Source organism: Apaloderma vittatum, unplaced genomic scaffold, assembly GCF_000703405.1.
Source record: "Apaloderma vittatum isolate BGI_N311 unplaced genomic scaffold, ASM70340v1 scaffold28154, whole genome shotgun sequence".
Taxonomy (NCBI): domain Eukaryota; kingdom Metazoa; phylum Chordata; class Aves; order Trogoniformes; family Trogonidae; genus Apaloderma; species Apaloderma vittatum.
Window position 1 is genome coordinate 22,530 of NW_009714861.1, and position 13,111 is coordinate 35,640.

The window sequence follows — 13,111 nt, forward strand, 5'->3', positions numbered from 1 at the left end:
TGATATTTATGGTATGGGATACACCTGTGAGCCAGCTCAGGCCAGCTGCCCTGGCTTTTGCCTCTCCCAGCTTAAGCTCGTGGCTAATGGCCTGCACACTATGGCTGGCCTGGGATTCTATCCCAGCAAAACCAGGGTACTTTACAGTGTTTTGCTGACTGACTTCCCAGCTCATACCTTGCGAGACACCTCTCTATTCAGGCTGGAAGTGTGGTACTCAGGAGTGAGTCACAGGAGCGCCTTCCTAATGCCCCTGGCCCCAGGGAGCAGAGGGCTCTCCTTGGCTTGTGGCAAACTCAGACAGCCCTGCTGGAGAGTCAGCTTTAATCCGGCTGTGCTGAAATCTGAGCAGAGATCTGTCTAAACTTCTCTGTCAGGGATTTTTTTTAACAGATGTGCTTCGGGGTATGTTTCTCCGAACACGGCAGTTTCAGCTGTCTGGAGACCCTTGAGAGCAGCGCATGTTGAGCTACTCTCTTCTCCTTGTGCCATTGCTCTAAACGTGCCCTCCTTTTCTGTCTTGCAGCTGTGGGGACTCAGGCAATGATCCTTTTCACCAAAGAGCCCTATTCCCAGGATGCCCTGCACGGCCGCAGCGCCATCCTCCGCTGCGAGGTGGAGGACCCAATGAATGTGGAGTTTGAATGGCTGCAGAACGGGCTCCCTGTTCAGGACACGGAGCAGCGCTTCAAGGAGGGCAGCAACCTCCAGTTTGCTGCTGTCGATCGGCACCGGGATGCTGGGGACTTCCAGTGCGTAGCGAGGAACTTGCTCACTGGAGAGGAGGCCCGCACAGCCAATGCATCTTTCAATATCAAGTGTGAGTGGGGGGGCGAGGGCACCCGGGCACGTGCTGCCCACCGTGGACACCCTCTTGGGAGAGCCTGAGCCTGGAAACAGCTTTGCCATACTGCCTGCTAATGCGTGCAGGGGTGGTGGTCAGACAGGAGTCAGTCAGCATGAGCTGTGCAAGCAGGATGCCTCTCCAGCTGCCACGTCCTTTGTGCCTCCTGGGCCACTTGTGTCTTCTTATGGCCCCAAGGCTGTCAGAGGTGATTTCTCCCGCTGCCTTCCCCATTTGTCTGTATGAAATGGGGATGCTACTGCACTGCAGATCCTTTCAGAGCCCCTCCTACACCTCAGTTAACAGCTGTACAGGGCAGGGTGGGACATTTGTGGAGTGGGTGTCCCTTTACTCCACACTGGCTTGAGGGTTTATGTGTCTGCATCCTTGCTGCATGCTCTGGTTATTACTGAGTCAGCATCCACCTGGGCTCTGTGGGTTTGGAGAGCCAGCCACAGCCACGTTGATACTCTTTGGTCCCACAGGGATTGAGACAGGCAGTGTGGTGCTGAAGCAGCCGGCCAGCGTAGCTGAGATCCAGCCCTCCTCCACAGTGGTGCTGCGGTGTCACATCGACGGCCACCCGCGGTAAGGGTTGCCTCCCGAGGAGCGGGCCCTGCCAGGGTCCTTCACTGCGTGCTCTCTCTCTCTCCCTCTCTTTCCTCTCTCCTGCGAGGATTCAGTAGATTCTAGGGAAGGCGAAAGGCAGGATTGATCCTGTGGCTGAGCACCGGGGAAGAAGGCAAACGGCTTCCTCAGAGCCACATAGCGAGGAGCACAGTAAGGACAGGCTGTCACAGTCCGGTTGCTGAGCTGCTTGGTGTGCTGCAGTCACTCTCCGTTGCTTTCCAGTCATGTCCCGTCCACTTGGCTGCATGTCTCATGGCTTCGTGTCTGTGTCGGGGCCAGCAGTGGGGACGGAGGTCCAGGGAAATGGGCCATCTCTGGGCTGTCTCCTCTGCACACGTGCTCTCTGGGGAGCCGCGACAGTGCCCTGCACCCGGTCACCCTCTTGCCCCTGTCTTACAGCCCCACGTGGCAGTGGTTTCGGGATGGTACCCCCCTTCCCGACGGCCGCAGTACCTATTCTGTCAGCAACAAGGAGCGAACGCTGACCTTGCAGAGTGCCAGCCCCGACGACAACGGTCTCTACTACTGCTGTGCCCGCAGTGCCGTTGGCTTCGTCTGCAGCCAGAACAACTTCACGCTGAATATCATCGGTGAGTTGTGTCCCGGCCGCTCAGGGCTGGGGGCTCAGCTGGTTTGCTGCTCTGCGAACAGCCTCTCCTCTACATCAGCGTGGGAGCCAGACTGCAGGGGAGGCGCCAGGCTGAAGTGACTTTCTCTGTGGGAAGCATCTGGCCAGAGACAGGCATGACACACCCTGTCTAACAGGAGTTAATTTTCTCTTGCGTCTTTCTGGAGCAGGTCTGTACTGTCATCTCTGGTACTGGAGCACCAGAGTCCTCCCTTCTTCAACAAGACTCGAACCCTGGCAGCTCTAGGTGCTGCTAATACTGGCGTCACCAAAGCGCCCCGTTGGTCTTTGGAGGCGAGGCCCAGGGAGGGCAAGAGGTGTTGACCTTAGAGAGATATTTGGAATTGGACAAGCCTATTTGCAGTCCAGTGACAGGTTTGATGTGTTTGCTGGGACCCCAGGGTGCTCAGGGCCTTGCTGGAAGCAGAAGGGGCTGTCCCCAGAGCGGTCCTGGGCTCTGCCTGTGTCACTACAGCCAAGCTGGCATATCTGTCTCTGTCAGGCCCGCAGTGTGTGCCCAGCTCTTTTTTGAGTTTCGCTCAGAGCGCTGGTGTAAATACACCTCAGGCCACTCTGCTATTCTCACCCTCCTGTGGTCTCTGCCGTTGCAGATGAGAGCTTTCCTCAGGCAGTGATCATCCCACAGGACCTCATCGTGACCAAGAATGAAGAGGCCATGTTTGACTGTCAGTTCGCAGCCGTGCCCCCTCCCACACAGGAGTGGCTCTTTGAAGACAGCCCCATCACCAACAGATCCAAGTAATAGGGACCCCACTGATGTGGGCAGGGCTGGGAGGAGAGGGGGGCGCTGTTCCAGAAGCAACATAGAGAGGCCGTACCCTGGCAGTGCCCCGGGGCAAACGTTCCACGCCAGGCTGGCCACAGGGATTGCTTTCTCAGCTTGGTTAGCTGGGGTTTAGCAGGGCCTTGGTACTTCTGTGTGTGGCCTTTATCTGCACAGGACTCAGCAAGAGGCTTGTCCTCAAATGAGTTTGTGGGCACATAATGATCCCCACAGTTGGAGTTGTCTCCCAGCCTCAGATGTCTGTGTGTGGTGATTTTGTGAAGCCAGGGACAGCTCAGGCCCCAGACACACACATAGGACAATTCCCAGAGTCATATCCCAATACCAGATGGCCACAGGTGGTGATCCCCAGACTCGGGGACCCCTCCCTCCCAGCCCACATCTGCACAGTGATCGCTAGACCTATGACTGTCTTGCACCTCCAGGTACCAGTGCATGCTGATACCTAGAGCCAGGAGTGTTTCTGAGCCCCGGACACCTACGCATGGGGCAATCCCCAGAGATGAGGACATTTCCCAGCCCAGGCTGCCTGTGGCGGTGATCCTGGAGCCCAGGGTGTCTCTCAGCTAGACCGTGCAAGGATAACTGGTGGTGCCTGGGTGCCACATGCCCAGTGGCCTGGCAGCTCTCAGGCGCCACCTTGTGCCCTCTACCACCTTTCTTGGCTTTCAGAGCTGGCCCAGTTTGGTGATGCATGTTTTGGTGGGAGCCAGCTCTTTTCCAAGAAATAGACTTCTATTAACTCATTTCCTCCATGAAACGTGTCCCACCATCTCCCTGTTTATGCGTGCTGCTCCCCCTACACTGGGAACCTTTAATTCAGCACAAACTCTTCCTCATGGTTCCACGGGCTCATGTAGGACGTCATGGGGCTGTGGCTCTGGCCCATGTCCTGCAGAGATTCCCACTGAGCCCTGCCTCTCCCCATGTGCCCAGGACCACCGTGTTCGCCAACGGCTCCCTGCTGATCACCCAGGTGAGGGCTCGCAGCACCGGTGTCTATAAGTGCGTTGGCCGTGGGCAGAGGGGGAAAGCTCTTGTGCTGAAGGCGACTCTGCGGCTAGCAGGTGAGGTCTTGGGACTGGTGGCAGGGCGGGCAGTGGGTCCCAGAGTTGCAGTGTCACTCTGGAGCTGTGTGACAATATAATGATGGGCCAGTACATGGAGAACTGCTTGGGTTTTCTGTGAAATGGCTCATCCTTGCTGCCTGGATGAGGGGAGAAAAGCATAGCTTGTGTGCTCTCTCCTTTGGCTGGTGCCTGCCGTGGGGATGATGATGCTGGTGGGTTGGCTACACATTCTCGCCATGTTTGAGCCCTGCTGTCTATTGCTCCTTTCAGAGATTGAAGAAATGGCACCCTTCGCCCCCAAAGTGTTGACGGCGAACCAGGGGCACCGTGTGGCCTGCACTGCTCCACGAGGTGTACCCACACCCCAAGTCTGGTGGGAGAGGAACCAGGAACGAGTTCCCTCTGCTGGCAGGGTGTACCAAGAGGCAGAGCAGCTTGTGTTCACCAGTATCACTGAGACAGACGCAGGGACCTACACGTGCCATGCTGCCAACAAGGCTGGAGAGAGGAAACAGGAGCTGAGCATCACTGTGGCTAGTAGGCAGCTTTCCAAGGAGGGCTGGGAGCAGAGGAAGGGGCTGGATAGAGGGTTGGGGCGAGCTGAGATGGGATGGCATGTCATCTCGCTGATGCAGAGGCCCATGTCTCACGGCTGGGGTGCAAGGCCCCATGGCTGGCTGCACACTGTCTGGTCTGTGCTGGTGCTGGCCAGAGGGGTGGGGAGCAGCCCTGTGTAACACCTTGCCTCCATGCCCAGCGGTACCTAAGTGGGTGGAGATGCCCAAGGACAGCCAACTGGAGGAGAGCAAGCCGGGATACCTGCACTGCCTCAGCAAAGCCTCCCTGAAACCCACCGTCACCTGGTACCGCAACGGTGTCTCCATTTCTGAGGTGAGGCCATGGGGCAAGCCCCTGCCACTCATTGGTGGTGCTGCCAGGCACCGGCTCAGCTCTTTCTTCTGCTGCTGCTGCTTCTCACGTTTCTCCTAGGCCCACTTTGGCCATGTTCCTCGCACTATCTCTGTCCTGCTGGTGTATGGGTACACAGCTGGTTGTCTCCAGCCACTAGGCTTGCACCTGGCTCTGAGTTCTTTGGGACAGTGACAAGAGACGTGTCTCAAAGAGATGTCACTGCAGCTTGTCTCAGTTCTCCATGTTGGTCTCAGTAGAGCTGTCTGTATCTGAGGCATGATGTGGGCATGTGGGACAATAGGAGTGCCACAAGCAAGGTCTGAGCCCGGAGCTGGTGACAATGTCATTTCCGCCCCACTCCCTCCTTCCCTCTGGGCAGGACTCACGGTTTGAGATCTCTGAGAACGGGACACTGCGCATCAACAACGTGGAGGTATATGATGGGACCATGTACAAGTGTGTGAGCAGCACGCCAGCAGGCAGCATCGAGGGATACGCACGGGTGCATGTGCTAGGTACGCTGACAAGCGCTCCACATCTTCCCCTTGCAGGGAGCTGCTTTGCCTAGCAGGGTGCAGGTGTGATGCCCCCAGCTGCAGTGCCGCTCGTGGCAGCGGGGTGCCTGACAGCACATCTGTCTCTTGCAGAGAAGCTGAAGTTCACCCCACCACCCCAGCCTCTGCAGTGCATGGAGTTTGATAAGGAGGTTACAGTGTCCTGCTCAGCCACTGGCCGGGAAAAACCCACCATCCAGTGGACTAAAACAGGTAAGGGGGACTTAGATGCGATATGTCTGTTTTCTGTGCTGGGGCCTCAGGAGCTTTGTGGGCCCACCTCTGGTGTGGGTGAAGCAGGGGTGCTGCAGCTGCCTGGGAAGCTGCCACGTGGCGCAATGCTTCATGCATGACTGCTGCACCCCTCTTCTTGCGTTCTGCAGATGGGAGCAGCCTGCCATCCCATGTCAGCCACAACGCCGGCATCTTGTCCTTCCACAAGGTGAGCAGGAGCGACTCAGGGAACTACACATGCATCGCCTCCAACAGCCCTCAGGGCGAGATCCGTGCCACCGTGCAGCTCGTGGTAGCAGGTGAGGGCTCTAGAGCAGGCAGGTGGGTTTCCTGCTGTGCTGGCCTTGCAGCAGGTTTGCCTGGGGGGCACCCAACTGGCACGCAGAGGGAGAAATGTCTGGCGTGACCCCAAGCTCTGCCCCGTGGCACTGGTTTGTCAGTACTTTGCATACAGCCCAAGAGGACACGTGCCACTGTGCCAGTGCTGGCCCTGCTCCCTTGTGGGAGCTCAGCACCATTCTCAGGAGCTGACAGTGTTCGTGTTGGCCTCTCTGCCTTCAGTTTACGTCACCTTCAAGCTAGAGCCAGAGCCCACGACAGTGTACCAGGGACACACAGCCATGTTCCAGTGCCAGGCAGAGGGGGACCCTGTGCCGCACATCCAGTGGAAAGGGAAGGACAAGATTTTAGATCCTGGCAAGCTCTTGCCCAGGTATGTAGCCTCCGTGTCAGACTGAAATGTGGCACAGCATGGTGGTGATCCCCATCCCTGCCCAGCATGTGGGTGCCGATGGTGCGGTCTCAGATTCCTGGCTTGGGAGGGCACACAGTCAGTTGCCTCTGTGTCCCAGGGCTGGGACTGTCCTGGCCTCAGCGTTACCTTTTCTGCCACAGCCTGCCAAGCTGCAGTTGAGCGGCAGCTATTTATTCTTGAGCATTGCACAGCCTGAGCTTCAAGATGATTGCACTGGGGATGTGGCGCTGAGGCTGAGGCATCCTGGGGAGGTGGGGCTGCAGGTGCCCCAAGCCTGCCTCGCTTGCAAAGGGCTCTGTGTGGTTGGCAGGATTCAGATCATGCCCAATGGCTCCTTGGTGATTTACGATGTCACCGCCGAGGACTCTGGAAAATACACCTGTATCGCCGGCAACAGCTGCAACATCAAACACCGCGAGGCCTTCCTCTATGTCGTAGGTAAGGGAGGTGCCCAGCATTGGGACCCTCCTGGTATCCCTGGCAGCTCTACGCCCCTATTCTGGCCCCAACAGTGGGTGCTGCGTGTCAGGTCATGCCTGATAGGGAGTCACAGCAGCATCCCTCTGGGGATGCAGTGCAGGGTGCTGTGCACTGTGCCCGGTGCTCTGTGGCTGGATGAGGAGGTGGCCACAGCTAGTGGGGTGGTTCTCATTCCTCCGGCGCATTCCTGAGCAGGATTTGGGAAACTCCTCTGCACCCTCATGGGTTTGGTGCTCTCTGCCCCACAGACAAGCCAGCAGCGGAAGAGGATGAGGGAACTGGCAGCCACACACCCTACAAGATGATCCAGACCATTGGGCTTTCGGTGGGGGCAGCTGTTGCCTACATTATTATCGTGCTGGGGCTGATGTTCTACTGCAAGAAGCGGAGAAAAGCCAAGAGGCTGAAGAAGCACCCAGAGGGCGAGGAGCCTGAAATGGAGTGTCTGAATGGTGAGACCGGTACCCCCAGGGGTGGGGGCTTAACTGCCAGCCCCTTACCCCTGGGGTGGAGAGGCTGAGGGGCAGGGGGGGCCCAGGGGACAGGGGACTCCCCCTTACCCTTGGGGTCTCTTGCTCTTGGTTTTGGCTATGGCTGGTGGCGGAGACCTGCTGCCAGGTGAGAAATAGGCAACTTAGTGTGACACCTGCATCCCAGCGTCGTTTTGTGGCCACCTCTGCCAAATTACGTATCGGCACCCGTACGTGGCGTCACATGCACCCTTGGCTAAGGGGAGAGGAGTATCCCTATTGCAATATAATGACATCGTAGTACTCTGCCAGCCTGTTCGAATCTCAGTTCACCTGCTCCTGATGCTGGAGGGAAGACTTTTCACTGAACAGCCCTGAACTCTGCTGTGAACTCACCCTGTTGTTTCTGAAACCTGTTTAAGTTTTGAGTATCTACAGCATCCTCCAACAAGGACTTCTGGAGCACAACAGGTTGTCTAAAAACTATGTCCCTGCTTTTCAAGCTTGTCATCTGTCAGCATCTGTCAGCTGGAACACATGGCTGTTCTGTATGTCTGATCACTCCTGTGAGTGCCTTTCTGGTTGCACTGTTGCCTTTCTCAGACGGGGAGCCCCAGACAAGACTTGGTGCATCCACCTTTGCAGAGTGACACAGTTGTGCTGTGTCCTGTTCTCAGCTGTGGCACTGTTCCCTGTCCACAGAGCTCACTCTGGAGAGAGAGCCCACCACTGAGGAGGGGCCGTCAGAGTTGCTTTCCCCAGGTCTTGTGTTGCGTCTCTGGCTGCACCTCCCAGTACTCAGTGCCCCTCTGCAGCTGGCCACAGCTGGCCTGTACCTTTGCTGCTAGCTAAGTTGGTGGGTTTGGCAAACAGCTGCCACCAGCACGCCCTTCCGTGCTGGCAGCATGATGTACTACCCTTGTTCCTACCTTCTGTGTATCCGTTGGAGGATGTTCCCTCCTGTCCTGTGGCACCTGAGCTGCTTTTTAACAGTTGTTTCCATGAGACCTTGCAATAGATTAAACCTGTGTATAAGCTACGTGACACCTTCAGTGAATGCAAGAGATCTCTGGGGCATCATTTTCATTTCCAAAAGCTGTTTCAGCTCTTTCTTCTGATGTCATGGTTTTCCTTGCATCACTGATACCAGTGAGGACTTGTAAATGATGGGACGCAGTTGATTTTGCTGTCCTTATGATTTCCTGGATCTCCCTCCACACTACTGTAAATGCAGATGTTGTGCTTCCCTCTCCCTATTCTCCAGCACACAGCCACAGCCCAGTCATCTGGGAGCTGCTGTGAGATCCTGGCAAGACATCACCCCTGGGTTTGTCACCTGTTTTTTCCTTTCGTATTGGTGTTCTGAACTGAGCTACACATCCAAAAGAGAAATCTGGCTGTGGAGAACCTCCTGCAAGCAGGGATGCAGAAGCATCTCTGTAACTTGGCGCTCTGCTGCTGTCGCCGCTGTGAGCTCTTCCCGTGGACAAGTCGCAGGCAGCTCACCCGTGCCAACAGGCTCTGGCCAGCATCCTCTTCCTGGGAAGGGATTTGTTTAATCTCTTTTGAGGTGGTGTCAGGTTGTTATTTTGGCCTATCTTTATTATATTTTTCTTTTTGTTCTGCCAGAGTTTGCCTCTTCTTATCCCCTTCATTTGGAACCAGTTTAGCAGTCAGAGAGATGCATCCTTACTGTTATGAGCAGACGCAGCTGCCCAGATGTCTACACTCCTTTTCGGTACTTCCATAGCCTCTCCGGAGAAGTGATTTGTGTTTGCTGTCAGCCCCAGTGGAGTCACCCCTTTCACCGTGGTCTGCAAATATTTGGCTCTTTTCCTCTTTTTGATGTGGTCCCTCTTTAGCTGGGTGACCTGAAGTATCTCAGCACCTACCTGATGACAAGTACTCCCTGGCTGGCTACCAGCTGACTTTTCCAGGATCCAGACAGATTTGACCTTCCTATGGATTTGCAGTGGATCCTTCCTATGGATTTCCTGTGGATCAATGCACTCCTAACAAGTCAGTCACCTTCCAAGGTCACATCCTTGGTGTGCCACATCCTCTGTTACAACGGTGCTTGCTCTCAGTGTCCCTCTGTCTGACTGTGCTGCTCTTTTGGGGTGAATACAGACATGGCATTTGGGGAGGTTAGCAGTAGAGGGAACTGAGGGGAGCATTTGATTTCTCTGTTGGCATCTGCTAATTTCTCCAGGGCAATGTGGCTGTGTCTCTTTCTCCAGGAAATGCTCAGGTGTTGTAGGCAGGTGGGCAAAGCCAGCAACTCCTCTACACTTGATTCTCCTCTGGTCTGCTGGTTACAGAAATTAAACTTCCTATTCATTTTTACTGTCCCTTTGTTATCAACTTGTCTTCTTAAAGCTCTGCGCAACATGGGGATGTCTGTTCTCACAAGTGTCTGTCCTTGCTGCCTGCTGGTGCTGTCTCTCAGTGGCAGTGTACTCACTCTGCAGCTTTCAGTATTTTCTTGGCACGATTGCAGCAGTCGTCTTGTATTATCCTCTTGGCTTCAAGCTTTTAGTCTTGAGACACTATCAGTCATGAGTGAAGACAGGACAGGGTCAAACAGTCTTGCTAATAATTAGCATAAAACCAGGGAGAGTGTAAGTAGCATCGTGGTTTGATATATGGCGTAGGTGGTGTTTTTTTTCGTTACGGTCGTCTGCAAATGTTACTCCAGCCTGTGAGAGAGGAGAGCTGTCAGTAGCCATGCCTTTTAAGTCAACATATCTCAGTCTTCACAGCTCCAAGCCTACCTGTGACAACGCCACAGTCCCTGTCATTGTGGCCAGACCTGCTCAGGATGTGCTGGTGGGCTGGTACCTCTCTTGTACGCCTGTGTTGTAAGCATGCATGTACGCACACTGCTGTACAATATCCCTTGATGGAAATTCTGGGCAGTGGGTTTCCTGCTGGAGTTGCCTCATGCTGGGTCAGGTCTTAATTTTGTGATTAAGTCGTTCAGTGTGAGTAAGTGTTTCCTTAATACTTGCTCCTGGGCTAGCTGAAAAGGAGTGCGCACAGCAATTGCAGGACCGTGCTGCACATCAGCCACCTTAGCTCGGTGCTGTGCCCTGCTTTTCATTCAAAATTCTGCCTTCAGCTCGTGAAAAGCACCACTTTCTAGTGTCAAGTCTGAACCAAGCAGTAAATACATACGAAATCAAGGTTTGCTATCTATACAGCTATCTATATGGTCTTTCCCCTACAAGCTGCCCACAAAACGCAACATTCTCTGCTTTCTTATGGCAGTGGTGTATTGTCCCGTTTGCTGGCTTCAGTTTGCAACAGCGATATTTCTAATGGAGTTCCTGAGCAGAAAGCTTACTGGGGTTGAGAGCAAGGCCAGTGCTTCCTAGCACTGCTTTAACCCAGACAGTAAAGGAAAACTCCAGGCTGATCTGGTCTGACAGGTTCAAGATTGCCAAGGACATGAGCATTGCTGGCTTGCTGGGAAGTGAGCAGGAGCAGAAGGGGTCAGGCTGCAGTAATTGATGCCAAATAAGACTCAAAAGTCTCTTGGGCATCAAGAGACTGTGGTTATAGTGAGCAGGAGCCTCTTTGCTCTCTCTCTGCCTCACGCATCCGATCTGCTGCTGTTCCACAGAGTTTTGTCAATGGTAGTTTGGATGGAGCCACCCCTTTGGGATGACTGAGTGGCATGGGATGGACAAGGCCAGATGGGGCTGGTTGACACTGGGACTAAAGCCATTGCTCAGCATCTGATTTCAAGGGTGGCTGCAGGGCTGCCAGAGATGGGGCCGGACGTGAGCCCAGAGGGAACAACTGTGTGGAGGCCGCTTGGTTGCCTGGGGCTTAGACATCAGGCTGAGTGCTTGGAGCCACTTGTTGGTGCTTGGAGTGTCAGCCCCAGAAGGGGCTGATGCCCAGCATGACATGCTCTGCACGGCGTGACAGGACACTGAAGCTCTTTGTCCTTCCCTTGCAGGTGGTGCTTTGCTGCAGAATGGGCAGATGACAGCAGAGATCCAGGAAGAGGTGGCCTTGACCAACCTGGGCAGCAGCTCTGGGGCCAGCAAGCGTCACAGTGCTGCAGACAAGATGCACTTTCCACGTTCCAACCTGCAGACAATCACAACCCTGGGTATGCTGGGCCACCCTGGCCCTGACCCCACTCCAGCGGGAAATCTGTGGCTGAAATCCCAGCATGTCCCAGCTGGAAAACTGGATGTGCTGGAGTACAGCAGACACTGGGCTGTCAAATATATATGCCGTCCTAATGTGTGCTGTTTTCCCATGTGCTGCTCTACACTTCCAGGCAGGGGGGAGTTTGGTGAAGTGTTCCTGGCCAAGGCAAAAGGTGCAGAGGATGGTGAGGGTGAAGCTCTAGTCTTGGTGAAGAGCCTGCAGACAAGGGATGAGCAGCTGCAGCTGGACTTCAGGCGAGAGGCGGAGATGTTTGGCAAGCTGAACCACTCCAACGTGGTGCGGCTGCTGGGGCTGTGCCGCGAGGCAGAGCCGCACTACATGATCCTGGAGTATGTGGACTTGGTAAGGGCCCTGCCAGCAGTGCCTGCAGCGAGGGTAAGGAGGAGGAGGGATGGACAGTGGGCATGAGTGTGACATGGTCCAGGCTGGCAGCACAGGGCAAGCAAGGTGTAGGGAGACTGGGCCGAGCTTACCACTGTTCCCAATGTATGGAGGAGTCCCAAGCGGGATAGGGCGTCTTCTGCAAGACTTAGTCATCTTCCACATCCTCCTGATTTCTGGTTTATGTCCAGGACTCAGCCGAATAAGTTAAGCTGTGGCACTCCATGCTTCAGAATTGCTGCCAATTCTAAAGGCTACAGATGGAGAGCTTGGAGTTCATGGGAGATAAATCCATTTGGGACATGAAAAAGCCCTTGAAAACATCAGGCCTGCTTACCCTGATCTCAGCCAGTTGAGGCACAGAAGTGAGATACTAGCTTGCCCTACAGGGAAGAGACCAGGAGGACAGGTGGGGACTATGGCCCAGGAGATGAGGATCCGTGGGCCTGGCACATCTGGGCACTCCAGGGACTGATGCGGCTGGCAGCATGGAGAAGTGCTGCCTCTGAGTTGCTGTCTGTCTCCCAGGGGGACCTGAAGCAGTTCCTGAGGATCTCCAAAAGCAAAGATGAGTCTCTGAAGCCACAACCCCTCACTACCAAACATAAGGTGATAGTTGAGCTTTGGAAGTGTGGTGAGACTGGGAACCCTGAGGAGGGCAGCCAGTGCTGACATCTCTCTGGGGTCAGATATCTCTTTGCACGCAGGTGGCCCTGGGCATGGAGCATCTTTCCAACGGCAGGTTTGTGCACCGGGACTTGGCAGCCAGGAACTGCTTGGTCAGTGCCCAGCGGCAGGTCAAGGTCTCGTCCCTGAGCCTTAGCAAGGATGTGTACAACAGGTCAGCTGGGAGCCTAGCAGGGAAATGGGAAGGGTTGGGATAGCACCAGTCTCACTGCCTGCCTGTTCTGCCCGCAGCGAGTACTACCACTTCCGCCAGGCCTGGATCCCGCTGCGCTGGATGCCGCCTGAAGCTGTGCTGGAAGATGAGTTCTCCACTAAGTCAGATGTGTGGTCCTTTGGGGTGCTCATGTGGGAGGTCTTCATGCATGGGGAGATGCCCTACGCCCCGCTGGCAGATGATGAGGTCCTAGCAGGTATGTGGAGTACTTTGTGCTGTCCCTGGCATTGTAGTCTGTTTCTTTTTCTTGTGGTGGAGGG

The 13,111-nt window shown here is 55.2% G+C and overlaps 1 protein-coding gene across 1 annotated transcript in view; it reads left to right on the forward strand.

Annotated features, from left to right (window-relative positions):
* Positions 1-526: 526 nt before the first annotated feature.
* PTK7 (protein tyrosine kinase 7) overlaps positions 527-13,111 on the forward strand; it is a gene marked incomplete at its 5' end in the record, with an annotated part of 14,801 nt that continues 2,216 nt past the window's right edge. The window contains 18 exons of the mRNA XM_009868918.1: positions 527-820; positions 1,330-1,432; positions 1,874-2,064; positions 2,714-2,861; positions 3,844-3,974; positions 4,248-4,514; positions 4,735-4,868; positions 5,269-5,404; positions 5,537-5,656; positions 5,827-5,976; positions 6,239-6,389; positions 6,742-6,869; positions 7,160-7,363; positions 11,349-11,504; positions 11,679-11,911; positions 12,479-12,559; positions 12,640-12,791; positions 12,869-13,047. Of these exons, the coding sequence (XP_009867220.1) occupies positions 527-820; positions 1,330-1,432; positions 1,874-2,064; positions 2,714-2,861; positions 3,844-3,974; positions 4,248-4,514; positions 4,735-4,868; positions 5,269-5,404; positions 5,537-5,656; positions 5,827-5,976; positions 6,239-6,389; positions 6,742-6,869; positions 7,160-7,363; positions 11,349-11,504; positions 11,679-11,911; positions 12,479-12,559; positions 12,640-12,791; positions 12,869-13,047 (2,958 nt within the window). The remainder of the gene's footprint in view (positions 821-1,329; positions 1,433-1,873; positions 2,065-2,713; positions 2,862-3,843; positions 3,975-4,247; positions 4,515-4,734; positions 4,869-5,268; positions 5,405-5,536; positions 5,657-5,826; positions 5,977-6,238; positions 6,390-6,741; positions 6,870-7,159; positions 7,364-11,348; positions 11,505-11,678; positions 11,912-12,478; positions 12,560-12,639; positions 12,792-12,868; positions 13,048-13,111) is intronic.